The sequence below is a fragment of the Sturnus vulgaris genome, chromosome 11, assembly GCF_052056855.1.
Source record: "Sturnus vulgaris isolate bStuVul1 chromosome 11, bStuVul1.hap1, whole genome shotgun sequence".
Lineage (NCBI taxonomy): Eukaryota > Metazoa > Chordata > Aves > Passeriformes > Sturnidae > Sturnus > Sturnus vulgaris.
Genome location: NC_142253.1, coordinates 22,336,385 through 22,361,902, shown reverse-complemented (window position 1 = coordinate 22,361,902; position 25,518 = coordinate 22,336,385). Strand labels below are relative to the sequence as shown.

General features: G+C 42.9%; 1 protein-coding gene across 4 annotated transcripts in view; it reads left to right on the top strand.

Moving 5' to 3' along the window:
* The window catches only part of FAM120A (family with sequence similarity 120 member A), a 48,265-nt gene extending 24,639 nt beyond the window's left edge, over positions 1-23,626 (top strand). For 2 of the 4 annotated variants that reach the window (XM_014891440.2, XM_014891439.2), the window contains exons 9-18: positions 450-674; positions 2,979-3,153; positions 9,141-9,390; positions 10,089-10,203; positions 11,596-11,805; positions 12,636-12,819; positions 13,689-13,826; positions 15,279-15,420; positions 19,144-19,240; positions 21,717-23,626. In XM_014891440.2, the coding sequence (XP_014746926.1) occupies positions 450-674; positions 2,979-3,153; positions 9,141-9,390; positions 10,089-10,203; positions 11,596-11,805; positions 12,636-12,819; positions 13,689-13,826; positions 15,279-15,420; positions 19,144-19,240; positions 21,717-22,028 (1,848 nt within the window). In that variant the 3' untranslated portion in view covers positions 22,029-23,626. The remainder of the gene's footprint in view (positions 1-449; positions 675-2,978; positions 3,154-9,140; positions 9,391-10,088; positions 10,204-11,595; positions 11,806-12,635; positions 12,820-13,688; positions 13,827-15,278; positions 15,421-19,143; positions 19,241-21,716) is intronic. The other 2 variants (XM_088171735.1, XM_088171734.1) reach the window with 1 other exon arrangement.
* The last annotated feature ends 1,892 nt before the right edge of the window (positions 23,627-25,518 follow it).

Sequence of the window (25,518 nt, the reverse complement as noted above, 5' to 3'; positions counted from 1 at the left end):
ATTGCAAGCTGAGAAGGGCTATGTTTATGGAAGTGTAGATGAAATACAGACTGTGTGACTCTTAGTTAACACATTGAGTTGGGATTATCTCGGGAATACTGAGTTAAGAGGCCATTCACAGCTTATTAAGAGGCCATGAGTCCACTTCTGCATTATGCAGTTAAAATTTTTAGAAAATAGTAATTTCTGTTGCTGTTAATAAGTTAAAAGCTTTATCATAATATTTATTTTCTTAGTAATTTGGTTCTGCTAGCAAACAAGGGCTGAAGGTTTCCTGAAAACCTTTCAGCCAGCTTTAGATAATGAATTCTGCACACTGCAAAAGCATGATGTAAAGATGTACTATTTTCATTGGGGGTGAGGGAGGAAGTTTGCTGTTTCCTTTGACTGATCTCCTGGTATGTTTCTGGACACATCCAAAGCACTTTATTTTGTATATTCTTTTACAGGCAGAAGGTTCCTCTAGTGCTTCTTCAGGAAGTCAGGCAGCTGATGTCAAAGGGAATCAAAGCAGTAATCCACAAATCCCATGCCTGTTGTCCATGCCCACCAGAAACCACATGGATATTACCACCCCTCCATTACCTCCGGTAGCACCTGAAGTATTAAGAGTGGCAGAGCACAGGCACAAGAAGGGGTTAATGTATCCCTACATCTTTCATGTCCTAACCAAGGTATGACATTTTAAAATTAGATACACTGTGAGATAATTATTCTGTAAAGATAATTGGCCTGGCATTTTTGGCTAAAGAGTACCAGATTTTTACATCCTTTTTAATGCTCTAACTTCTGGTCCCTTTTTAGTTATCTGAACTGGTTTCCCCTCTGTTTTCTAACCACTGATATAGTACATTGTTCCAATAAATATGAGGTTGCTATTATTAGAAGTGTTTATTTATAAAATTAATTTTTTCCCCAAGTATTTGTAGTTACTTGTATATATGAGTGTGCATGGGTGTATATGTCTGTGTGCACGTGCTTATGCAGAGTCCATTTCCATCTAAAAATTTCTGCATATGTGCTTTGGTGTTTGTGCCAAAGTCTTTTCTATTTTCAGTGTTCAGAAGTATTGAGATTGGGAGAGAAAACAATCTGATCCCTCCCATTACTGATAGCTGGCCCCAAGAGAAATGCAGCAGCTCTAAGAAATCCCTTTTGTACCAGCAGCTAGCAAAATGGCACTGTCCCCATGCCTGTTAACCTTTAAGCACCTTAAAAATCCTCTTCAGGACAGTAAGAACCACAGGCAGATTTGAAATCCATCAAAGTAAAGGTTACTGCATCGAGGTTGAGGCTTGAATTTCCTATTTTCCATTTGTTTATTTAGTACCACAGCTTGTGTTGCTGTCATGTTCTTACACTTTTTTTGTCAGAGACGAGTGAGCAAGAATCAAAAGGTCTCTGAAGACCACTGATGCCAGTTCTGTTTCACACTTTGCAGGCAAATATTCTTAGCATGTTTAAATACTATTTGATGTTTAATCACAGAATCATTTAGGTTAGAAAAGATATTTAAGATCGTTGAGTACAGCTGTTAACCCAGCACTGCCAAGACCACCACTTAACCGTGTCCCCAAGTGCCGCATCTACATGGCTTTTAAATCCCTTCAAGGATGAGGACTCCACCACTGCCACCTGAAGCCATTTCCTTTTTCCTGTTCTTTGTTCTTCGGAGCAGAGCCCGGCCCCCCGATCTGCCCCTCCTGTCAGGGAGTTGTGCAGAGCCACAAGATTCCCTCTGAGCCTCCTCTTCTCCAGGCTGAGCCCCTTCCCCAGCTCTGTTCCCTCCTCTGGACACGCTCCAACCCCTCAAGCTCTTTCTTGTTGTGAGGGGCCCAAAACTGACCCCATGATTTGAGGTGGGGTCTCAGCAGTGCCAGCACAGGGGATGGGCACTGTCCTGGTCCTTCTTGCCCACCTGGACTCCTGTTCAGCCACTGCCACCAGCACCCCCAGGGCCTTTCCTGCCAGGCCCTTTCCAGTGCCTCTGGCTCAGCCTGGAGCTGCAGGGGCTGTTGTGACTTTAGTGCAGAACTATTGAATACTATGGTGAAATTATGCAGATTCTTTAGAAATGGGCACATGTTCCAGATTATGTTGCTGTTATTGAGAGAGACCTTTGAGACATAACCTTACACCTAAGGCAGTGTTGTCCAAGTTAAACCTGACAGTATCCTAATGTCACTACTTCAAGGTGTCACCTTCAGGATTCATCACTGGGATAGTTTAAATAGGTTTTTTTTTTTAGGAGAAAGTAGCACAATGGAGTGTTTTCTTGTCAGTGTTAAAAATGAAGGTTGATTTTTGGGGGCGGTTCAGTCAGTCGTTTTCCAAAATATCTTAATATGTTTGGACATGCAGTTATAGAAAACAGTGTTGCTGTTTTCAGAGAAAATGTTGGAAGGTTCTTTCATTTTTTTCTTAAAAGGTATAAAATGCTTAATTTTTACATAGGTGCATTCAAACCCAGCCTTACTGGAGTAATTCCCAGTTTGGTGATTTTTGGTCCAGGTGTGTTCATGCATTGCTTTTTACATTGAGTTCCCAGTACTGTTTCAAATGCTGCAGTAAAAAGTCAGACTGGTGTTTTTAGACAGGATGAATATGTTTTAAATAACTGCCTGAAATCTAGATCAGCTTCAAATGTGCTTTGGCTGTCTAAAAGTACATTGCTCTATTTCCATGTGTACTGTTTTTCCAAATGCCTGTATTAAAAGAGCAATATTTAGTTAATCCCCACATGTAGCTAGTCCAGACAAATATGTGTGTGATGGAGAAAGGAAAGAGGAAAGCACCAGAATCTGGAGGAAATGAAGCAGGCTGGGATAATCCTTCCCTGAGCTGAGATCCACTTTACTACTGAATCACATTTGTCTTGACTAGCTGACGTGTATTAGGATTGGATTGGGTTCCCATGCATACCTGAATGCTTTTTGTTCACTGTAACATGTCATATTTCTCTTTCTTTAATGCCAAAGGGTGAAATCAAAATCGCCGTTTCTATAGAAGATGAAGCCAACAAAGACTTGCCTCCTGCTGCTCTCCTGTATAGGCCAGTGCGTCAGTATGTTTACGGAGTCCTGTTTAGTTTGGCAGAAAGCAGAAAGAAAACTGAAAGGCTTGCTTTCAGAAAGAACAGACTTCCACCAGAATGTACGTACTGCAGAACCCATGCTTTATTCCTCTTCCTTTTGCTGTGGTTTCAGAGCACCTTGTACTGTGGTGTGAATGGGAATTGTTGCTAAGATCCTGTCAGGGTAGCTTATGCCAGAGGAATTTCAGGCCTATTTGATGCCATGGATAAGAGAAAAAGATGTTGTTAATTTGAAATATTGTTTCCTATCATAGTTTAAGAACTATAAATATTGCCATTTCTAAGAGAGCTCTGAAGTTTGGTTTTGAACATCTGCTTAAGCTGCTGCTAGACCCAAAGTGAGTGATGTCAGCTTGTGATGTCATTTCTGTGTATGGCAGAACTGGAGTTCTCTGTACACGCAATACAAATCTGCCAGCTTTTTTCAAAAATGACAGGTGTGCAGGTTAACTTGTCCTAGCTTCCTGAATGTGTCCCTGAAGGTACCTCAGGGAAATTTACAAGTATCTTGTGTCCTTCAGGTATTGGCATATAAAAAGATAGTTTAAACCCCACAGAAATCAGGTTGTAATGTAGCCAAAGGTAGACCTGGGTGAGAACAGACTAAACTTTTGCAGACAGCCTTGTCAAAAGATCCTTTGACTTTTTCAGAGATAGGAATGTTGATCTTCTCATTAATCTGAAAGTTGTTTTTTTAAGTCTTCAGTTTCCAGGAATGACTGTCATTCCAGTCCTTGTTCTGGAGTATTTTTGTTATAATAAATGCATACAAGGAAATGACTGAACTTTGCAGTAGCAGCTTATAAAGGTTACAGGAATGCTGTAGCATTCAGTGCATGGCAGCAGCAGCACAAGTATGTAAATGTAAGAGTCTGCTGTCACTATGCTAAATTTAAGAATCAGATATTCAAAATGTATAAAGTCATCATTCACAGGCTTCATGTGTAAAAGGATAAAAATAAGTACCAGTTGTAAACTTTCTATACATTCCCTTTGCTCTTTCCATTTGTGATTGTGAAGTGTTTTTGTATGTTTGTAGTGATGATAATCTCCCAATGATGTTTGAAAAGCTGTCTATCTTTGCCAGTTACTTTGTAGGAATCAATATTTACCCTGTTTGAAATAATACCTCAGCACACCTACTCACAAACTTCTTACTCCTTAAAATTCGCAAACATAGTGGTATTTCGGGTTGCAAGGTCATTTCAGGATTAAAACAATGATTTTATTTGCAGTCATCATTTATCCTCATGAGAATTCTGTCCTGAAAAGTGTATTACAGCCTTCTTTTGGTGAAGTGGCTGGGCACTGCAGGTCTGCTTCAGGTTAATCTTGTAAACCTAGAATGTTCTCTGTAGGCTACTGAGGAGGCCTGTATCATCTCTATTTTCTCTTCATTTATCCTGCTTTCCAGAGTTTATTCTCAGTGGAGGGTAAGCACTCTGCTGCTCACTTGGTTTAGTTACGGGAGCTCTGACAAGTCTTGCTGCAGAATGCATTTAGCTACTGACCTACTTCTAGCTTAGGACTGACCAAGCTCTTAAAAAAGTAAAAAAACAATTTGAACATATGCCCAAAAGGTCCTTGCCTTGCTGCAAAGCTGGCAGTGCTGGTGAAGATGGATTTGGGCTGCTTGCAGGTGTGTGGTGTGAAAGGGCTGTGGTGCAGGAACGCCTTTATTTTGGTTGGCTCTCTTACAGAGCAGCAAGGCTTGGGCCATCTGTGCAAGACCTAAGGAGAGAACACTGTCTGAAGCACTCATTAGTCTTCTCTATTTTTTCTGAGCACCTAGGCTATAACGAACTAGTGATGCTCATTCTCCTCCAGTGTCTAAAGTCTTTTGCTGCTCTCAAAAATGAGTAAGTTGTGAAATGCGGTAATGAAGACAAGAGAAAATCTAGGAATTAAGGTATATTAAGAGAATTAAGACACTAATTTCTGAAGAAATGTAAATTATCCTTAAAATTTATGTAGAGAGGTAATGAATATCTAAAATCTCGTCATCTTTGTTGTACAAACCAAACGTTGGCAACTTAATAATAGTGCCTGAATACTTGGCAAAGATACTGCATGTGAAGGTTATGGGAAGCTGATAAAAATGCATAATAAACTAACATGTCAGGATTACTACTAAATATATGTGGACGGCAAGATAATGGATCTTTTGTGAAACGAATGGCTTGTTGTCTTTTAAATCGTTAGTTTTTGTATGAAGTTTAAAAGTCAATGAGGAGTAGCAGAAGCAGCAGTTGGTGGGGTTCTTAAGTGATCAGTGTCTGCTAAGTGAAGCCTTTGCTGTACATGGCCACATCTCTGCTCGCAGAGGACAGGAGATGCTGGGTCACAGAGTGCCTGATTGTGTTTGGCTCCCAAGGGCATGGTGCTTACTGTGCTGCCCTTCCCTTGCACGGGGTGCAAACCAAGGGTCTCCCTTGCTCTACTTGTCAAGCTCTGAACCAGGTTATTTCCGTGTCCTGATAAATACATGTGTGTAGTGAATCCATCTGCTCTTTCGGCTCAGTGGCAAAAGGCACACTTGCACAACCTGTCAGAGCTCCTGGTTAGATCCCAAGGTTTGTTATTTTAAGCCCAGCCACCTTGTGACGTGCTGTTCCCATCATGGATGTACTCAGCCTGTGCCGGCCCTGCCAAGACGAAAGCTGTGTCTCTTGGGCAGTAGCCCTCGTGCAAAATCAAGCATGCTGAGCTCAAGCTGTGCTGTCAGGAAGGATTGTAAGGTTAAAAATCACAGTTAATGAATAAGACCAGAACCGCTGGAGCTGTGCTTGGGAACCAGAGCTCTGCTGGGATGCTGTGGCTGGTGCCTTCAGAGCTCATAATGGCACTCAGGTGTCTTCATCAAGCAGGTTACTCTTGTGCAGGTTGATGCTGACCCTTAGCATGTCGTGAAGGGACTGTTAAAAGAGGTCCATAGACTGTGTGGTGCCTTGGGCCTCTGTGAGTATTCAAACATGCTGATGAATAGTAGGATGAGGTTTGGTGTGAAAACAGTATAATCACCATGGTAATGGGGCTGAACATGCTGATCCTAGTTGTAGTTGATGTAGTTTTCAGGGTAGGAGCTGCTCATTTCTCAGTGGAAGTCATGGGAGGAAGTGTCGTGCATCCTGTTGTCACTGTATAGGCAGGCACAACACACAGAAGTCACACTATACTTCAGGAGGCTAGTATCTGATTATTACAATTTCACAGCATCTTTTATACCTCTATACAGTTTACAATTTCTTATTGATCACAATTAGTCAACATAGCAGTCATTGGTGGAAAGTTCTCCACCCCTGTTCTTCCCAGGACCTTTCTAAAAATACTTTCCACAGCTGTTGTTTTTTTTTTCCCTAGTTATCTTCTTTTCTCCTTCTTCTCTTCTTGGTCTCCATGCCAACAACCTTGGTCAGAGAATGCTTCTCAGAACAGTCCTCATTTATTAACCCTCTCTAACCCACAGACCAGCTGGGATCCTACTATATCCTGTGATTCTGGCAGCTGAGGATGCAGTGAGTTTAGCAGCAGTCTCAGTGGAGATTTTTCAAAGGTTTTAGAAATGCCCTAGAGAAATTAGTGGATATGGACAAATCCTGGATTCATTTGTTAGGTTAAATACTAATTTTGGGTGGACACAGTGCTAGAGTTGCTTAGTGGATTCAGCTGCAGCTCCTCATCCCCATCACTCAGAGAAGAAACTGTATTCCAGCCCTCTAGATGGACCTTTGTGTAAAACCTTTCCACAAGAAGCATGGTTACCTGCACCTCGCTGTGGGTCCTTAGCACAGGGCATGGTTACCTGCAGGAGCAAGTCCAGAGAAGGCCAGGAAGATGTTCTGAGGGATGGAACACTTGTGCTGTGGAGACACTCTGGGAGGACTCTTTAGCCTGGAGAAGACAAGGCTACATGGAGACTAAAGGGCTACAGTACCTACAGGGAGTCCTAGAGAGCTGCAGATGGACTTTGGACAAGGGCCTGCAGTGGCAGGACAAGGGAAATTGCCTTCAGAGGGCAAATATGGAATATTGGGAAGAAATTCTTTCTTGGGAGAGTGGTGAGGCCCCAGCACAGGTTGCCCTTACACTTCAGGGGATGGAACAAGGTGGGCTTTAAGGTCTGTTTTCACTCCTGCCACTCTAGGGGGCTTGTATATTATTTTATTTAGCACAACATAGAAGGCAGTGTCCATCTCTAGTGTGACCTTTGTAGCATGTGACTGAAGAACAGGCTGAGGTATTCTTCCTGTGACCTTCATGTCACAGGGTCATGGAAGTTCTCATCCACAGATTGAAAGCTTTGAACCATATTTGAATGTTGAAACATAAGGCAGAAAATAGAGACATAAAACATTCCCTTCGTCTAAGCTTAAGGTCTTTATGTGTTCAGTGTAAGTGAAAAAAACATTGGGGAAACACTGGTGGTGTGTACAGCTTTGCTTCTGATACCTAAACCAATTACAGAAGGGTTTGAAAGCACACAAAAAATACATACTTCTATTTGTGTTTGCTGTTCTGGGTCTAAGCAAGCAGAGAAACCCAGAAAGGTGAGCTGTGCTCCAGGGCAGGGTAGCTCTGTTGGCTGTTAGAGTCCATCTTTAGAGTGCAGTGGTAAATAAAACCTGGGAGCAGCCAAAATAGAGCATGATTTTATAGTGAGGCAACCAACGAAATATATCAGAATGTTTATTTGCATTACTGCTTGTGATCTTTGTAAAACTTCCCTGAGCTCTGTGAAGAGTACCTGTAATGCTAGGCTGGGTATATTCCTGAAAAGCAGGAGAGCTCTTTGGGATGTTGTGGAGTTTTTTCTCTTAAATCCTGACCATCAACTCTGCTGTGGCTTGCCTGCCCCTGGATGTAGAATCACATATCAGTCTGCTACCCCACTGCTGAACGAGGCTTTGTAGCTGTCAGGCCTGTACTGGCACCAGTGGGACGAATTCCCCGGGCTGTATCCAGTGGATTTCCAGCAGGTCTGGGCTCCCTCAGGGAATATCCCTGGGCTGTAACCTGAACCTGCACTAACAAGTTCCTTGAACCTTTCCACACTGCATAACTGGCTTATAGTTAGAAGGGTGCAGGCACGTTGTGAACTGTGTCAGGCTTGGGATTGCTCCAAGGCCAAAACTGTTGTGTTTCAGCCTTGATTTGAACTTCTGTTCTGGTTGTCTTCAAACAGAAGAAGGGAAATGATTTAGCAACAATGTATAGTGAACTGTCTTCGTGCTGATGCGTATGAAAGGGAGCTTAGGCACAAAGCAACTAACGTCTTCATAGAAAGCAGTGCAATAAATGTGCAATAAATAGAAAAGCTTATGTAAAGTAATGTTTTGTAAAATTTTTAGGGAGAAGAATTCTACACCTGCCTATATTTGAGATCTCATTCCATTACAATTGCTGAACAGCTACAGTATAATAATACCAGATTTAAATATGATTCAAATAAAATCACTAAGGTCATACTGTTCTTAAAAGACTACCTATGGAATATGTTGGTGTTTATGTAGGTTTCTGATCACATGCAAGTATTGTCAGATATGACAGTAGGATCACACACAGATATGACACAGATATTTAAGAGGAAAATTGAACTTTTAAGTTAAAATCACAGAATGGTTTAGATTGGGAAGGACCTTAAACACCTTCCATTTCCAATCCTCTGCCATGGGCAGGGACACATTCCAGTAGACCAGGTTTCTCCAAGCCCTGTCCACCCTGGCACTGAACACTTCCAGGGGAAATTGTGCTGTTTGTTTTAGAAAAATATGTGTATTTCTTCTCTGTGGTATATTAATTTGAAAATACAAGCATGACATTCCTAGTGTATGCATGTCTGTATACACCTGATTTGTAAGTGATTGAAATTAAAAGATATTTCATGCAGGATTTGAATTATCAGTTTGGCAGTGTAATGTAACACAATATTGCAGTCTCAGAGTGATGCTTTTTGAATCAAAATCTCTTGCGTATGAAGTTTGAAATAAATGCTGGAATATGAAATATTAAGTCAGGCTGATTTCTTTCTGCTGTTGCCATTCTGCAGTTTCACCAGTGATAATTAAGGAATGGGCTGCTTACAAAGGCAAATCTCCTCAGACCCCTGAGCTGGTGGAAGCCCTCGCGTTCAGGGAGTGGACCTGCCCTAACCTGAAGAAGCTGTGGCTGGGCAAAGCCGTGGAAGACAAGAACCGACGGATGAGGGCATTCCTGGCCTGTATGCGATCAGACACACCAGCAATGCTCAACCCAACTAATGTGCCCACTCATCTTATGGTGCTCTGCTGTGTGCTGAGGTTAGTGTCACTTCCAGGGACATAAGAACCGAGGAAAGATTTTATTCTGCATCTCTAGAAATTTGCAGCTTCACTGGGAGAGGGAGTTTGCTTTGGTTGTAGAAAAGTACGTGTGTAGTTCTTCTTCAGTCTCTAAAGGATTGGCAAGAAAACAGAAAAGGTCTTGTGTTGCAAAGAGGTTGTATCATTTGAATTAGTTTTCCCTTAGTGTACTCAAGCCTTCAAAACCAACTTTTACTTGGTAAAATAACAACTTTTGGGGCCTCAGAGACTTCTGTGGGTGAAGTTCCACAATAACAGCTTTCAGCTTTCCAAAGAAAAAGTCACACGGTCCAAAATCCCGAACTGTTTAATTTTCAGAGTGAAAATTGACAGAGGAATTGGGAGATGCTTACAATTTGGGGTAATTATTTAAGTCAACTAGCTTATAATTCCTTCAGAATCCTAAGTTAGCGTCTTACATATGGTAAAACTTAAGCCGTTTTTCAGAATGATAAGTGTAAATTTTATGTAAGTTTTGTCTTTGGTTCTGTGAAACTTCATCTTGCCTTTTGAGCACTAAAACACTCTTTCTCCTTGTAGGTTACTTAGTATGCAAAAAAAATAGTATCTTAAAGCTCCTCTTTTCACTGGCACAGCATGTTTCTCTCCTGTTGCATGTCCTGTATCTGCACTGGTGGTTTCTGCTTCCCTCACAGGTACATGGTACAGTGGCCGGGGGTGCGCATTCTGCGGCGCCAGGAGCTTGATGCTTTCCTTGCCCAAGCATTGTCTCCAAAGCTCTATGAACCTGACCAACTTCAGGAACTCAAGGTAATTCTTAACTAGAACTTACGTAATTTAAAAGATTTGTTTCCAGCTGATCTGGGGATTGACTGTAGTGGTTCATCTATATGTGCTTGTCTCATTAAAAGCCTTGCACAGTCACCTGTACTTTCTAAAATATTAATCTTAGTGGCTATCCCAAGTTGCTCCAAGCTTGGCCTGGAACACTTCCAGGGATGGTGAGCCCACAGCCAAAATGACATATAGGGGTAGAGATTTTGGCAAAGGTATCTATTATAGAGTCATCAAAGTCTTGCTTCTCTCTTGAGATCTGATGCAAAGAGGAAGAAACTCCACTGTGAAAATGACCATTCTTAGAGACCTAAGAAAGCAATTCCCAGAGAAAATACTCTTTTTATTCCAACACAAAACAAAAGGCCACTGATAGCAGATACTTTGGTTTAATAGTAATTGTTTTATTTCCAATCATGCATATGGTAATGCAGATTACTTCCATAAGATATGTTGGTTAGCTGGAAGATGCAGTAATTCCCTCAGGGTTGTTACTGTCTTCACAGAAAGCAGCCTGTGAAGTCAGACAGAAAGAGCAGCTGAATTTGAACCCAGCCATGTATCTGCAAAATGACCAGGAGAGTCTTTGGGCTCTTAGTGGTTGCTTATGAATAAGAAAGGTGGTAATAGCGTTTAATTTTAAAATTTAATACCGAGGTCTTGAAAATGTTCCAAAGCAAGGGCTGATATTTTGAGAAGTATTTCAGAGAACACCATATTTTCTTATGCCAGAGGTAAAAATACACTTGCTGCAAGCAAATCCTTTTTACTTTGACCACTACTTATTATTCACTGTTTAATTCTACTTTAGTGTCCCAGTCCTGCATCCTAAATATGTATGTATGTGTATGTATGCATACACACTACTTTGTTATTAGGACATGTGTTCTTAAAGCAAAATCTTGAATCAAACTAATAGTCTGTTTCGAAGGAGTTCAGAAGAACATGTGTTACATGAGAAAAAGAAACGGAACTTTGCACTGAGCTCATACCTGAGATGTTCTACCACACATCTCAGAAGCACTTAATTATTTGGAATAAAATTTTAAATGAAGTTTTCTAGTGCTAATTTCCTATAAGTGTCTTTAGGAATAGTTTCCTAACTACACTTTATGTTGAGAAAATAGGGGTTTGTGTTTATCTCTGGTCTCCAGAGCAGGTGGATGGGACTACAGCTTTTCTGAAGATGGCAGCTCTGTATGCACAAGTGAGAGGTTCCAGAGCATTCTTCTGCTCATACCTCTGAAAGTCTGGATGACCTTTTAAAATACCTCTGTTTGCAAGAGTTTTGAAAATAATGTAACTATTGGAAGAACTTTGAATTACATCTCATTGTGCTCTTACTCTATTTACTCCATTTTTGAACAGATTGAGAATCTGGATCCCCGCGGAATCCAGCTGTCTGCTCTCTTTATGAGTGGTGTGGACATGGCTCTTTTTGCCAACGATGCCTGCGGACAGCCAATTCCATGGGAGCACTGCTGTCCCTGGATGTATTTTGATGGGAAATTGTTCCAGACCAAGCTCATCAAAGCAAGCCGGGAGAAAGTTCCGCTCATCGACCTCTGTGATGGTCAGGTGTGTAGCTGTGCAGGGTGATGGAGTGTCCCGTGTGCCCACAAGGGTTTCATGATGTGCGTTGTCATCATTCATCTGATGTATCACCTCTGCTTTTAAAGGCAGATATGAGGGGGATGGCTAATGGATGAGTTTTTCTCTTTAGTTCCTTATTTCTTGATGAGTAGGATGGCATTTGGTAGATTTGGAAGAAAAGGCATCAACTTGAATTAGACTTTTTTTTCTTTCTGGAAATGGAAGCACTGATATGATGAATGGCCAAGTTGGAAACTGCTCATTTGTTCAAGTCCCACCTTTTTGGGTCAGACTCTCCAAAGGACTAAGCTGCACTGGGCATGTAGTGAAAGAAAAATGGTGATTTCTAACTGATTTTACAGACTGTGAAGTCATTCTTGGGGTCCTCAGCTCAAAATCTTTTCACATTTCTTGCAACCATCTTAAAATATGAATGAAGGAGTTTTTTGTGTTATCCAGATCATGCAAAGTTAACTATACACCTGTAAAACCAGGAAACTGATAAAACAGTTTACTGAATAACCCAATTTCATACCTTTTTGGAAGGTATGAAATTGTATCCCTTCTTTTTTTGTGACTCGAGGTCACTTTGAGCTGATCCTAGCTTTGCTACTGATGGTGGCTGTGCTCCCTCTCAGGTTTGTAACCCTCCAGGTATACACAGACTCTGGTTTGCAGTTCAGGTTTAGGATGATGATTCTGTCTCTACTCCTCTATTATTTTGTGTTTTCCTTTGAATTTGTTGTGTAAATATAGCTTTATACAATTGAAATGAGAATTTTAATGTCCCTCTGTGACCTTCTCTTTATTCCTAGGCTGAGCAGGCAGCCAAGGTTGAAAAGATGCGTCAGAGCATCCTAGAAGGATTAAATTTCTCCAGGCAGAACCATCCTCTCCCTTTCCCACCTCCACCTGCCATGCCTTTCTATCCAGCTTCTATGTATCCTCGACACTTTGGGCCAGTCCCACCACCTCAGGGCAGGGGGAGAGGCTTTGCTGGTAAGTGATGGAACAGCGGTGCCACACATTACCTTACGTTGCACATTCCCAAAGCTACCAACCCTGGTCAATTTCATAGTGAAAATACAGGAAAGCAAGTGATCAGCTTGTGTTGGCATGTGCCAATCACTGTATTTTGGGGTTGCTTTTATTAGACCAGTGATATGGAATGTGCTGTATTGCTGCATATTTTCATCAGGATTTTAGTAACTGCCAGTTCAAAATATTTTTACTGTTATTGTAGAACTAGAAAAAAGAGGAATGGATTGACACTAGGTAGTATGAAAAAGCTCTCATTTGCACAGTAAATTGGTTCAAAACATTTCTAATTTAGCAGACACAGTTTAACTGTCAGGGCTGAAGACAACCTTTCCCTCTCTCCACTCCTATGTGTTTTGCTACAGTCATACAGCCACTGGCACCCTCAAGTTTAAATACTGACTTAACCGTTCCAGGCTGTTCCTAGAATTGCTCCCTTGCTCAAAATCTCCGTGTACCAAGGCCCATAGGTGTATGGATACTGGATACAGGCATTCCAGGGGTGCCATGACTGTAGCCACTAGAGCTCACTGCCAAAGAATTGCCACAAGCCATTACAATGCCATAGAAGTTGGGATCCCATTCCAAGCCCCAAGGCCTGCCCTTTGGATCGGAGGCTCCCTGCTGGCTGAGGCAGCAAGACACCTTTGGTCAGGGCTCCCATGGCAGTGCTGCAGCATCACCCATAGGAGCCCAGCCCGTGGGAGCACAGCCCTCCCACCTGGCTCTGGAGGGGTGGAAGGAGGCAGCAACCTCTCTGCTGGGGCCTTCTTGGTTGCCTGCCCCCCTCACAGCTTTTCCCCTGTCTTTCTTTACCCTGGGTCTAACAGGAGTCTATGGCTTCGGAGGCCCTTATGGGGAAACAGTAGCCACAGGTGCTTACCGGGCCTTCCGGGTGGCGGCAGCAGCAGGACACTCCGGAGCCTTCTCTGGCAATGACAGCAACAGGACTAGCAAGTTTCAGGGCGGTAATTATACCCAAACCCCTTTTCTTAGAGCTTCTGGCAACAGCTTCCTCCACTGTACGGGTTGGTCTGAGGCTTTCCTACTGACTCCCTGTCTCCCTAACTGTCTCAGCTTCCCCCTCTAGAGCCTGCCCAGCTGCTGTCCGCTCTGCTCCTGTCCCTGCCGCAAACCCGCAGCACCAGCCCTCCTCATGCCAGAAACCTCTAACACAGGAGAGCCTGAAACCCAGCGGACAGGCTGTCTTCTGTGCTCCCACAAAGAGGGCATCTGTAACCCACTGGCCTCTGCCTCTGTATTAACAGGGATTTTCCAAAATCTGGGGACAGTTGAGCTTTTTGCGAAGACCCAGTGTAGAAATTACTGACTTTGTTATTAATGCTGAGCCCTTCTTTGCTTGTATCATTGCTGGTGTGGACACAGGAGTGGAATTTACTTCCCTGCCTGTGTGCCCATTGCTCACTTCCTGTATGATGTGGGATGATGGAAACCTGTTCAGGGTAAATTTTTCCCACATATTTAGCTGTTCTTTCTGGCCTCTGAGCTTTTATCCTAAGAGCAAACATGCCTCTAATGCTTCATGTGCCGAATAACTCTGGCCCTGCAAACCATCTGCATTTGGAGCTGAAGGACTTGCACAGGGAAGTAGGAACCTTCTGGATATAATCAGTAGTGTAGTTCCCAGCCTATTAACATTTGGAAACTAATTATGGCTGCATAAACTCTGTGGTTTGTAATCTTTTGGTACTGATGGTCTTACCAGTAACATCTTGCTCAGTTCACATACCTAGATTTCCTGAAATACATGTTACGCCCCAGAACTGATTCAGTATAAAGACATGAGGAGCTTGAACAGAAGCTATAGTTGCATCTTAGACCTTGAACAGAAGCTGTAGTTGCATCTTAGACAACTGTAATTTTGGCTGCCCTCTTCTGAGAGGGAATGATAAACCCACCTTTTAAACCAGATCTGTGTGAATGCTACATTTTTATAGCAGCTTAATGTTAGCACAGTTTATCCAGCCTAGTAAGTTCTTCATTGCCAATATAATCTGTATGGTCTATGCTGATACTTGCTGTTGGCTAAAAAGAGCCTTGAACCTGCAAGAATTCCTACTTCTTTAGGAATGCAGGAAAAAAACAATCTTCAGCCAGCTTGTAAAATTCTCTTGGTTTCTTGAGGCTTATCTCAAGTATTTTAATTACTGAAACTGAAGCACTCATGTCAGATCATTTTTCTCTTCAGAATTCATATCTGTTTTTAAAAAGGGGAGAGGGGGAAACAGGCTCTTGGAGTTCTAATACTTCTGGAATACTGCAAAATGAGCAATAATCTCACAGCATCCATAGAGGAAATGGGTTATATGGTGAAATCTGGGCAAGTCAGTTTTCCATTCATTTGGAACTTTACTGTGATGATTGTGAAGATCAAAGTTTGGTTTTGCTTTTATGTGCAGGAGTCCAACCTATTCCTTCTCAGGGAGGGAAACTTGAAATTGCCGGCACTGTAGTCGGCCATTGGGCTGGAAGCAGACGTGGACGAGGGGGGAGAGGGCCATTTCCTCTGCAGGTGGTGTCCGTGGGAGGACCAGCCAGAGGGTAAGTGCCAGCCTGGGAATGTGCTTCTCACGTGGGATTTAATGGTTGGAGAAACAAGGAAAACAGGGTAGAGTTGGAGGTGGTAGATTGCATATGACACACTTTAGGATACATAGGGTCAGTTATACCCACTGAAAAATTAAGAAAAACGTTGGCATTCCTTTTAAGATGCTTTTCACCAGTTATTTGTATAGGTATAAGCATTTTTATGTGCAAATTCATACTCAAACTGAAATATATAGAGATAGATATAGATATACACACACAGAGGTTGGTTTTGCATGAGGAGATTACTTCGGGACTTTTCCATGAAACCATTACATTACATTAAATTCCTTTCGTTTTTTGTGGAAGGACATTTATTAAGAAGCATGATAACAGTTTTATTAACTACATTATGTAATCCTGTGAAGCAGAAAACACCTGAAGGACATTTCTGGGTTTAATAGTTCTCTGTTACAGTCATGCTGGAAGCATGCTTAAAAGAATATTAATTGCTTCAGCTCTTCCACTTCATTTCACTATAGCTGAAGTTACAGGTGCACAATGTATCTGAAAACCAAGTACTTTGTTACAAAAATGCCTAGTTTGTTACTTTTAAGATTCTGGCTTTTCCATAGGCATTCTGTGCCTTACAGAACTCTCTCTCTTTCATTAAGATAGTGTCTATTAGAGGAGACAATCCTAAAGTAACAGGATTTATGTATTGTGTCTGTCTGTATTAGGCGTGGAGTAAAGCAGATGAATTTATTGCCACCTTGAGCTAGGGAGCAGCAGTGTAAAAGACTGATAGATTTCATCTATCTGTTAATTTACTCCAATGTGTACTATGAAGCTTCATGCTGGAGTCAGCCAGAGCTGTTGGAATACCTGTTGTGTTGGGCTGAGTGAGGAGCTGGGTTAATCTGAAGCCCTGGGATGGGAGGTGAATGTGGGGCTAAATGGGAGCTGCTTTGGGGCCAGGGACAGGCAGGAGCAGTGGGAAGAAATGTCAGTCAACAGGTTCAATGGCAGAGCCTTAGAGGGGACCCCATTTAACTAGGACTGCCCAGTACTCTAGAGTGAGATCCAGCTGCCAAAACAGAAGCACTGAGTGTAGTTTTAGGTGTGACAATGGTCAGACACCTGTGCAGGCATGGGGGGGTTTGGGGAGCCCTGTGCTGATCCAGAGCTGCATCTGGAGACAGTGGGAGTGAGGAAAGGTGGAGAGGCATGAGGTTTGCTTGGGTACCAGGGGACAAAATAGCCTTTTTCACCGTTGAAATGGGCTCTTGGATGATCATCAGTTATGTTTTTCATGAGGATACATGAACAGAAGCTGGTTGCTTCTCCCAGCGACCTGCACTCTGTGAGGGGAAGTGCTGCCGATGGCTGGTGTCCTGCCAAAGCACCCTGAACAGGGTCTGTGGGCACCCTGGGTCTCAGAGCTGGTTACATCCACACAGGACAGCAGTTCCTCCATCTCCTGAAGAGGGAAATCCCTGAATTCACGTAGAACATCAGTAGCAGGGAACTGAGAACCCTCCTTACCTGGGAAGTGAACAGATCACTGAAAGGGTGTTGCTGCTCCTGCCAGTACCTTTATGAAATATGATTATTCAGTAATAGATTTCGATTTGAGATAAAATGCCTGAAGTTTCTTTTTGTTGGAGGTACTGTCCTAAGGCAGTAAGGTCTGGGTGTAGATTGTCACCCCAAAGAGACAGGAAAACTGTCAATGCCAGATCTTCCTGTCTCCATCAGATCAGCACCAATAGGGCATTGGTCACATGTAGAGTTTCTAGAATAAGCCAGAAGGAAAATGACTGCAGGCAGCTTACTTGTTTGTTGGGTCAGTTGGTGCTAAAGCAGAACCAATAGGAAAACATGCTCGCTTAAAGAGTTCTGCCTAAAGACGGAGTCACAGAACCATAGAGTATTTTGAATTGGAAAGTAGCCACAAGGATCATGGGAGTCCAATCCCTGGCCCTGCACAGACACCCCAGCAGTCCTATCCTGTGCATCCCTGGGAGCAGTGTCCAAAGGCTCCTGGAGCTCTGGCAGCCTCAGGAATGTCACCATTCCCTGGGGAGCCTGGGCAGTGCCCAGCAGTGCTTTAACAACAGGTTCATGTTGGCAGAGGTTTTTTCCTACCAAAGGTCACAAGTAGGAAACAGCACAGCAGGTTGTCTCAGTTCATGGCCCAGTTTTGCACACTTTGTATTCCATTTTTATCTCTTTCAGCAGAGAGGATTGAGTCAGGCTTGTTCACCCCATTGCCTCATGTCCCTGCAATGCTGAGCTTGGATGTTGTTCTTATTATGTAAAATTATACCAGCTGCTTTGTGCTAGCCTCAATCCATCAGTGTATTTAGTGTGATTTTCTGAGGGGGAAAGTTTTTTCTCAACTCCTTGAAGGACATGCTTTGACATTTTAAAAAGAGAGCCAATAGGGTTGGCAAGGAGGGAACACAGCAAGAGGGACTCACATGCAAACTACAGTTCCTCTCTCTTCATTCTCTGCTGTTGCTTCTAAACCCCAGAATTTGATTTCTTGCTGCCCAGTGTGGGTATTCACAGCGTGTGAGAGGAGACGAGGGGGCACAGTGCTGTTCCCCTGGGCAGTTCAGCTTCACTCAGCTCAGGGACCTGAGCAGAAGCTGGCTGTTCCAGCCAGCCCCAATGGGGTCAGGTGTCACACCAGCACCTCCCAGTATCGGGCAGCACATGCAGAGCAAACACAGGGCATTCCCAGGCTTCTAGAGCAATCCAATATTTATAGTAGAGAAAACAAGGAATTTTTATAACAGTATTCTTGGCATAATGAAGTTCAGTTTGCGCAGCTGTTGGAATTAAAGCATTTGTAGATGAATCCTGGAATTGCTGAGATTGGAAAAGACCTCTATGATCATAAAGTCCAACTGTCAACCCAGTACTCACCACCACATTCACCTCTAAACCATATCCCCAAGTGCCACATCTACGTGTTTTGTGAACAGTTCCAGAATGGTGACTCCAGCACTGCCCTTGGCAGCCTGTGCCAGGGCTTGACAACACTTTCTGTGAAAAAATTTTTGCAAATGTATCTAACCTAAACCACCTTCCCTGACACAACTTGAGACCAAGGTGACAAAGTTTGGTTTCATCTGATGTAATCTGTACTGAATGACACCAAAAACCTCCACCTAATGTGTCTAAGTTGGAAGTCTCCATTGGAAAGCATCCCAACTTATCAATTGCCGCATGCCAGATACAGGTGAAACTCCTTTAGTCCCTCAGTTTCTTAGATAATTTTGTACCTACATGATTTTTTAATTCTGCCTCACTTTCTTTTATCAGTTCCTGTCTGTCTCATGTGTTACATTGGGAACTGCTATGGCTTTCTATGTGGTTCAAATTGCTATTTTTGTAAGGTGAAAGTATTTTGAGCTCTGGTTTTAAAGTGCCATGAGGATAATTTGACACTTGGAAAAGGTTTCTGCAAAGCTTGAAAGTATCATTTACTCTTTCTTGAGAAGGGAAATCTAGAAAGAAACATTTTATTGGTCCGGACCCAAAAAGTTTGTTGGGTTTGATACAATTGCAAGCAGTAGAACCCTGCAATTCAGAATTAGGCATCTTGCCTCTTTAGAGATTGTTGATGATAGGCACTAGACAGTAAAACAATGGAAATAATATTCCAGCAAAACTAAATGTAAAGCAGTTGTCACCAAAACTGATCTGTGTTTTATTTTCTCCCTGCAGGCGTCCTAGAGGAGTTATCTCCACTCCGGTGATAAGAACTTTTGGAAGAGGTGGAAGGTACTATGGACGAGGTTATAAAAGCCAGGGAGCAATTCAGGTAATGAAGCCATGTGCCTGACTGCAGCACACTCTGTGATGGGCTAGGCTGGGCTGGACTCCAGACCAGCACCACTTTAACAGCTACAAGTGTTTCTGGCGACCCGTGGAAGCTGTGAGCTGCACAGCGGTGACAGGACAGGCTGGTGTCACAGCTCACTTAAAGCAAACTTTACTTCTAAAGACAGACGTGGAAGAATGTATTTTGACATGAATCCTGTGCCTACACAGCTCTAACCAGCCATGGGAGTAGAAGAAACTTTAGAAAACGGGAGAAATACAAAGCTGAAACAAATTAGTAGTTCTGTTCCTGCCCCCACTTTTCCCAAGTTCTTTTCTGAGACCACGGTCCAACCTCATGAAGGAAAGTTTGTAGCAGTGAAGGATCTTTGCTGCTGCCATGCTCCAAATCTAAGAGGTCACTCTGAACTTCTTGGGAATAGCAGAGCAGCCTTTCCCCCTGAGCATGAAGGTTCCTTCCTGGTCACCCTACGAAGTGTCCATGGATCATGACTTCTGTCGGTTCCATGGATTCTTCAAATATAGCAGAGGCAGACTGCTGATCTGTACGAGATGCCAGTTGCTTTCAGAGTTGTGTTTTCCTCCTTTTCCCATGGTTCTGGCTGCTATGCAGTTTGGATGAATGAGTAGTAAATAGTTGGAAAAACTTCGACAATAAGTATGTCATATGGACTTGCTATTTGTCAGAGAGACCTGAGAGTAGGGGGGGTGTTTTCAGGTGTCAGACAGTAAAAGAGAGAATGTTCTCCAGTAGATAATGAAGCAACTATTAACTTGCAGTAAAACTTACTGTTTTACAGGTGTAAAAATTCAAATACTTCTCTTCCTTGTTAAGTTGCTGTGTACACAGACTATATGTCTGCAAGTGTACCTGTGGATCTGAAACTTTACATCTTTAAATAGAAGAGAAACCACTGTTTAATGATAGAGCATCTAATTTCTGAGTACCTTAAGCTTTGAAATAAAGGCAGTCCTGAAAACGAGCTCCCAAATACTCCAGGCGTACTACAAGTGTACATATGGGAGTGTAGTTCAGTTAGTAGCTGCAGGTGTCTTGACAAGTGCCATCAAGGTTGGATATTTGCATTTTTATTAATGAAATGTAATTTGGATGGTAAATATTTGTGATCACAAGGATCTGTGTGTAAAACTGTGCCTGGAGAAGAAAGATAAATGGCATTTTCTATGGATCTAAGCTCATTGCATTTTGTGGTCATCGAGGCTATTTAGGATGTTCCTTGTACAGGAAGAGAAGAAAGGTGATTTAAAATGCGCATGGCAGGGTGAACTTGGGAAAGTTCCCACGCAGTGAGTGGATTGTGAGGCCAAGTGAGGCTGGAAGGTGCCAGTGGCCCCTCTGCCTCACTGAGGCAGTGCTTGTGTGGGGCCAGGCTCAGCCCGAGGCACTTCCTCCCCTCAGCTTGGGAATCTGGCCAAAACAAGCTCTTTGAGTTTATCCAACGCACCAGACTGGTCTGTGTTGTCCCAAGATGAGACCTTTCACTCTTGTTCTGGAAAGCTGAACTTAAGGGTGTGTGTAAAGAGGCATGATGACAGTGATCAGTGTCCCTTGTCCTCATGTGCAGTCCCATACCTGTGCAATGGGACTGAGAATTGTGATTGTCTGGATAATGAGAATGCTAGAGAACAGCAGTTTTGACTCACCTGCAAAGTCCTTCTGTAAAATCCTTCAGCAGTTACTGCAGTACAATGGAGGTTTTTATACTGCAGAGCTGTTTGCTGCTGTTTGAGGTGTCCCTGTCTTAAGCCATTTCTTTCACTTGACTTTCTGAACAGTGTGACAGACCAGTGTGCTGCTTCTTAGCAGCCTAACCTGCTTATTTTGGTTTGTTTAAAGCCTGTTATGTTTTTGGAATGCTAAGATTAATTATAAATACTTAAAAACAAATTGTATTCTGCATGAGTCTGGTTTTCATGGCTATACTCAGTCTTGTAAGATTTTACTATATGCTTTTTTATGCAAGCCTTTCCTAATCTTGGAAGCATATAGCTTGGTGCAGGGAGTAGTGCGTGCATGGTGCTTCTGCACTCCTTCAAATGCTGGCTGGAAACAGTCGTGTTTGTATTTGAGTAACACCGAGTCCCGCCACTGAATCACAGCACACGTGAAACAAGGAGCAAAGTGCAGCTGTACATTGATTCTCAGTTTCGGTGTTTCAGACATTTATGTAGCTCTGATGTTGTGAAAGGAGGGCAACATCGAAGTTAAAACTAAAGCATTTGCCCCGGGGGCATCAGAAGGCTCTGGGGAACACCGAAAATCCTGTCTGTGTATTTTGTGAGCCACTTCTTTCGGTAATGCCTAATATTTGGTGTTCACTCACGACCCTGTGCCCTGCATGCTGCCTGTTGTAGTGTCCTTATATCAGACTGTACATTTATATACATTTTTAGCACTGGTTCTTCAGTAATTCTCTTCTTTTTTTAACAACTAGGGCAAACCTCCTTACGCTGCTTCAGCAGAAGAAGTAGCCAAAGAACTTAAGTCAAAATCCGAGGAATCTAAATCCTCGCTTGTGTCTTCAGATGGATCCCTGGCTGAAAATGGAGTTGTGACTGAGGAAAAACCAGCTTCCCAGATGAATGGGAATACAGGAGACATCAGGGCTTCCAATCAGTCTGAAAGTGCCTTGAGTAATGACTCTAAAATGTGCAATACGAATCCTCACTTAAATGCACTAAATGCAGACAGTGTTTGCCATAAAGATGATGCTCTTGAGGCCACTGTCTTAAAAAAAGAAGAGTAAACTTATTTTTTATAGAGGGTGAAGGATGTTGGGAAGGGTCAGGATTAGGAATATCTGGAAAGAAAGAGAGCCTACAGTTACGTACATTTTTTCCTTTCCGTAAGAGAAAAATGAGGACTTTGGAAATTCGGATCCCTCTTTGATGTCAGAGATTTAAACGACACATTTTTTTTAGTTTTAACCAGTTGTAGTCAAAATGCTACAATAAAACAAAAAAAAAAAAAAAAAAAAAGAATGAAGAGCATTTGACTCCCGCACTTAAAATGAAGTATACATAAAGTTTAAACTGGTTATGACAAAAGCTTGTAGTTTTGTTTTTTGAAATATAAAGAAAACAAATTTTGGCAGTCTTTAAGTATATATAGCTTAAAACTATAATTTTTAGTACTTGGCACCATATGTATGCCATTATATTTGATTTTGCATTACTGTGTCACAATAAAGCTTTCTTTAAGGCTTTGATTTCATGATTATGGGGGGAAAAAGGCACAACCACAGTTTTTTCTTTCTGAAATCTCATCACCGTTGCCGTGGTTCTTTTGTGTTAAAAATGTGCAAACTCTCGAAACTACCAATTCTCAGTAACACTGCAGTTCTGCTGAGTTCAATAGACATCATACATATGTTACAAGCGAGTTAAACGGAGATAAACTTGAAATCATAGAAGATGCAAACGACCTTTCAAAACAAACACAATGTGTTGGGAAACTTTTTGTGACTAATACCATGCATCCGTGATCAATGAACTATGTGGTTTTGAATCAGACGTAGACCATTAGTACTACTATTTGAGCTAAACTTCTGCATGGTTCATGATTTTTAAAGTGTGTAGTTAATATTATGCATGTTATTGTCCTCTTTCTTCCATTCTTACAAGTACTGTGCCCATTTGCAAAACAAAAAAAGCTAATAATCAGTAATAGTCCTATAAAAGATGTTAACTATGTTTAGTCATTGACTGATCTTGCTCTAACCTTAAAATTTTGTGATTATTGACCTCTGTTGCATTTATTCTAAAACTTAAAAAAAAAAATTATCTAGCCGTTTTGAATATCAACGTTACCCTGGTGTACTCATTGCTGTATGCATTATTGTTCTCTGTTGCTGTTTTATGCCTTCATATTAGCAAATATGAAATTCTGTGAAAAACAAAAAAAAAAGCTTTGATCTTCAAAAAAAAAAGTACCCCCCTTCTGTAGCAGGAAACAAATGGCTTGTTCTTGAGAACTTTCCCATCAAGAATTTAGTATAAGCAAATATACCTGTATCATTTTGATGTTTTTGTTAGTGTTTCCAAACTTAATGTACTTCAAAATCAGAATCATTTCTTTATATTCGTTTTCATATAATTCTCCTGATGCTCTTCATCACACATTAGTGATCAGAAATGAGGTGTAATTCCCCATTCCCTGCCCGCCAGAGCTAAGTAGGTATCTTAATGTAAGTTGAAGGGAGTTCTGCCCCAACTCATGGATTGTGCAAGAATGAACTACTGTTGGGTTTGGCTGGTTGTAGATGGATTGTGGTGTGGTGTCTTTGAAGGCTATTGAATGCAACTTACAGTGCTTAATAAAAATCTTTATTCTTTTAGTATAAAATACTGTATGCCTTTTTTGTCAAGTATTTTTTAAATTAACATGTAAATAAAAGGTTTTCCTATGCCCATGTCAAGTGGTTGAGTTGCCAGGATCTGTGGTGTCCTCCTAAAAGGCAGAGGAGGGAAGTATGGCCTTTGGTTGTGGCTGCCCCTAGATCCCTGGAAGTATTGGACGATGGGGCTTGAAGCACTCTGGGACAGTGGAAGGTGTCCCTGGCCATGGCAGGGGTGGCACTGGATGGGCCGTAAGGTCTCTTACATACCCATACCATTTTGGGATTCTGTGATTCACTCACTGCCGGGGGACACCACACCTGGTTGGAGTCATGCCCTGGCTTTGCTGGTATGTGCAACTCCTTTAGATGTCACCTTTAAATGCCAGATAGTCGAAGAGATGCAAATAAGGCAGAAATAACGGGCGGCGGTTGTTTAAAGAAAAAGACAACCGCAAATGCTCACAGAGGTCAATGGGGGTGGGCAGTGCGTCTACAGAACCAGAACCAATGATTCTGTTACACAAGATCCAACTGACAAAACACGAGGAGCTGCAGATTTACACCTTGGTGTAAACTGGGGAGCTTTCTCCCCTGCCATGCCTATCCGCTCCGTGCCCACAGCCGCGTTAGTGACAGCCCGGGCTGTAAGCAGTGGGCACGGCTCCCTCTGCCCTGCCCCGCAGCACAGCTGTGTTTTCCACAAGGAACAGCAATCAGTCCTCTTTCCTTCTCGAGTCAGATCCTCCTACGGCAGCCGGGAGGGGTCCTGCCATCCCTCCTCCATGCAGCGTCACTCGCCCCATGCCAGTGCTTGTCTGTTCTGACAGCATTCCCACTTCCCGGTTCTCATGCAACTGCAGGGCACCCCTTGTCCCACTGCCCAGCAGTTTTCCTTTTCGAGCCCAACCTGGGAGTTGGCATGGAATAACTAGCACCAGCAAACCCAAGGTGCGTGGGAGTGATCCGGTGTGGCAGGTGCCAGTCCCGGTGTGGCTGCACTGCGAACGAGCCGGGACGGGCGGGCTGCGAGAGCTCAGCGATGTTCTGTGAACCTGCACCCCTCGGGACGAGCACAGGGCTGCCTGCCTGCTGTCCCTAGCAGCTTCCCTGCAGGAGAGATGCATTTAGCACTGACACAGTCCTCCTACGGAGAGCTAAACTGACTCCGGGATCGGTGATCCTATGGAATGACTGGCTACTTCCTGGGCTTGCTCCTGCAGAACATCTTTGACACCTGAATTTAGGGATAGAAAGGAATGGAATGAATAGAATAGAATAGAATAGAATAGAATAGAATAGAATAGAATAGAATAGAATAGAATAGAATAGAATAGAATAGAATAATAGAATTTCAGTTCAAAGTGACTCACAAGGATCATTGACTCGAACTGCCTGATCTGAAAATTTAAGCTCATTATTAAGGACACTATTCAAATGCCCCTTGAACACTGACAGTTTGAGGCACCGACCCACTCTCCAGGACCCTGATCCGGGGTCTGACCACCCTCTTGATAAGGAAAGCCCCGGTATGACCAGTATCTCATTAACCAGCCCCAAGATAAGAGTTAAACTGTGAGAATCCGCTCTTTGGGTGGGACATGGGGCCACTGTGCGTTCTGTGCCATCAGACATCCCCTCGGTAATTTAATTGTCTGCGTTAACGAGCAGCGGTGCTCGGCGTGTGCCGCAGCCGGCCCCCGGCAGTGCGCGCTGTACCCCGGCCCTCCCCGGTTCCCCGCCAGGGCAAGGCTGGGCAGCGGCCGCGGGGCAGGTTTCGGGTCGAGGGAGCCCAGCGCAGGCGTCCCGGCCCGGTTTTGTTGTAGGCTCCCGCCTGCGAGGCGTGTCCAGGTAGCAAGGAGGGCAGCGGGGCAAGAAGGCCTCGCCACGGCCACGGCCA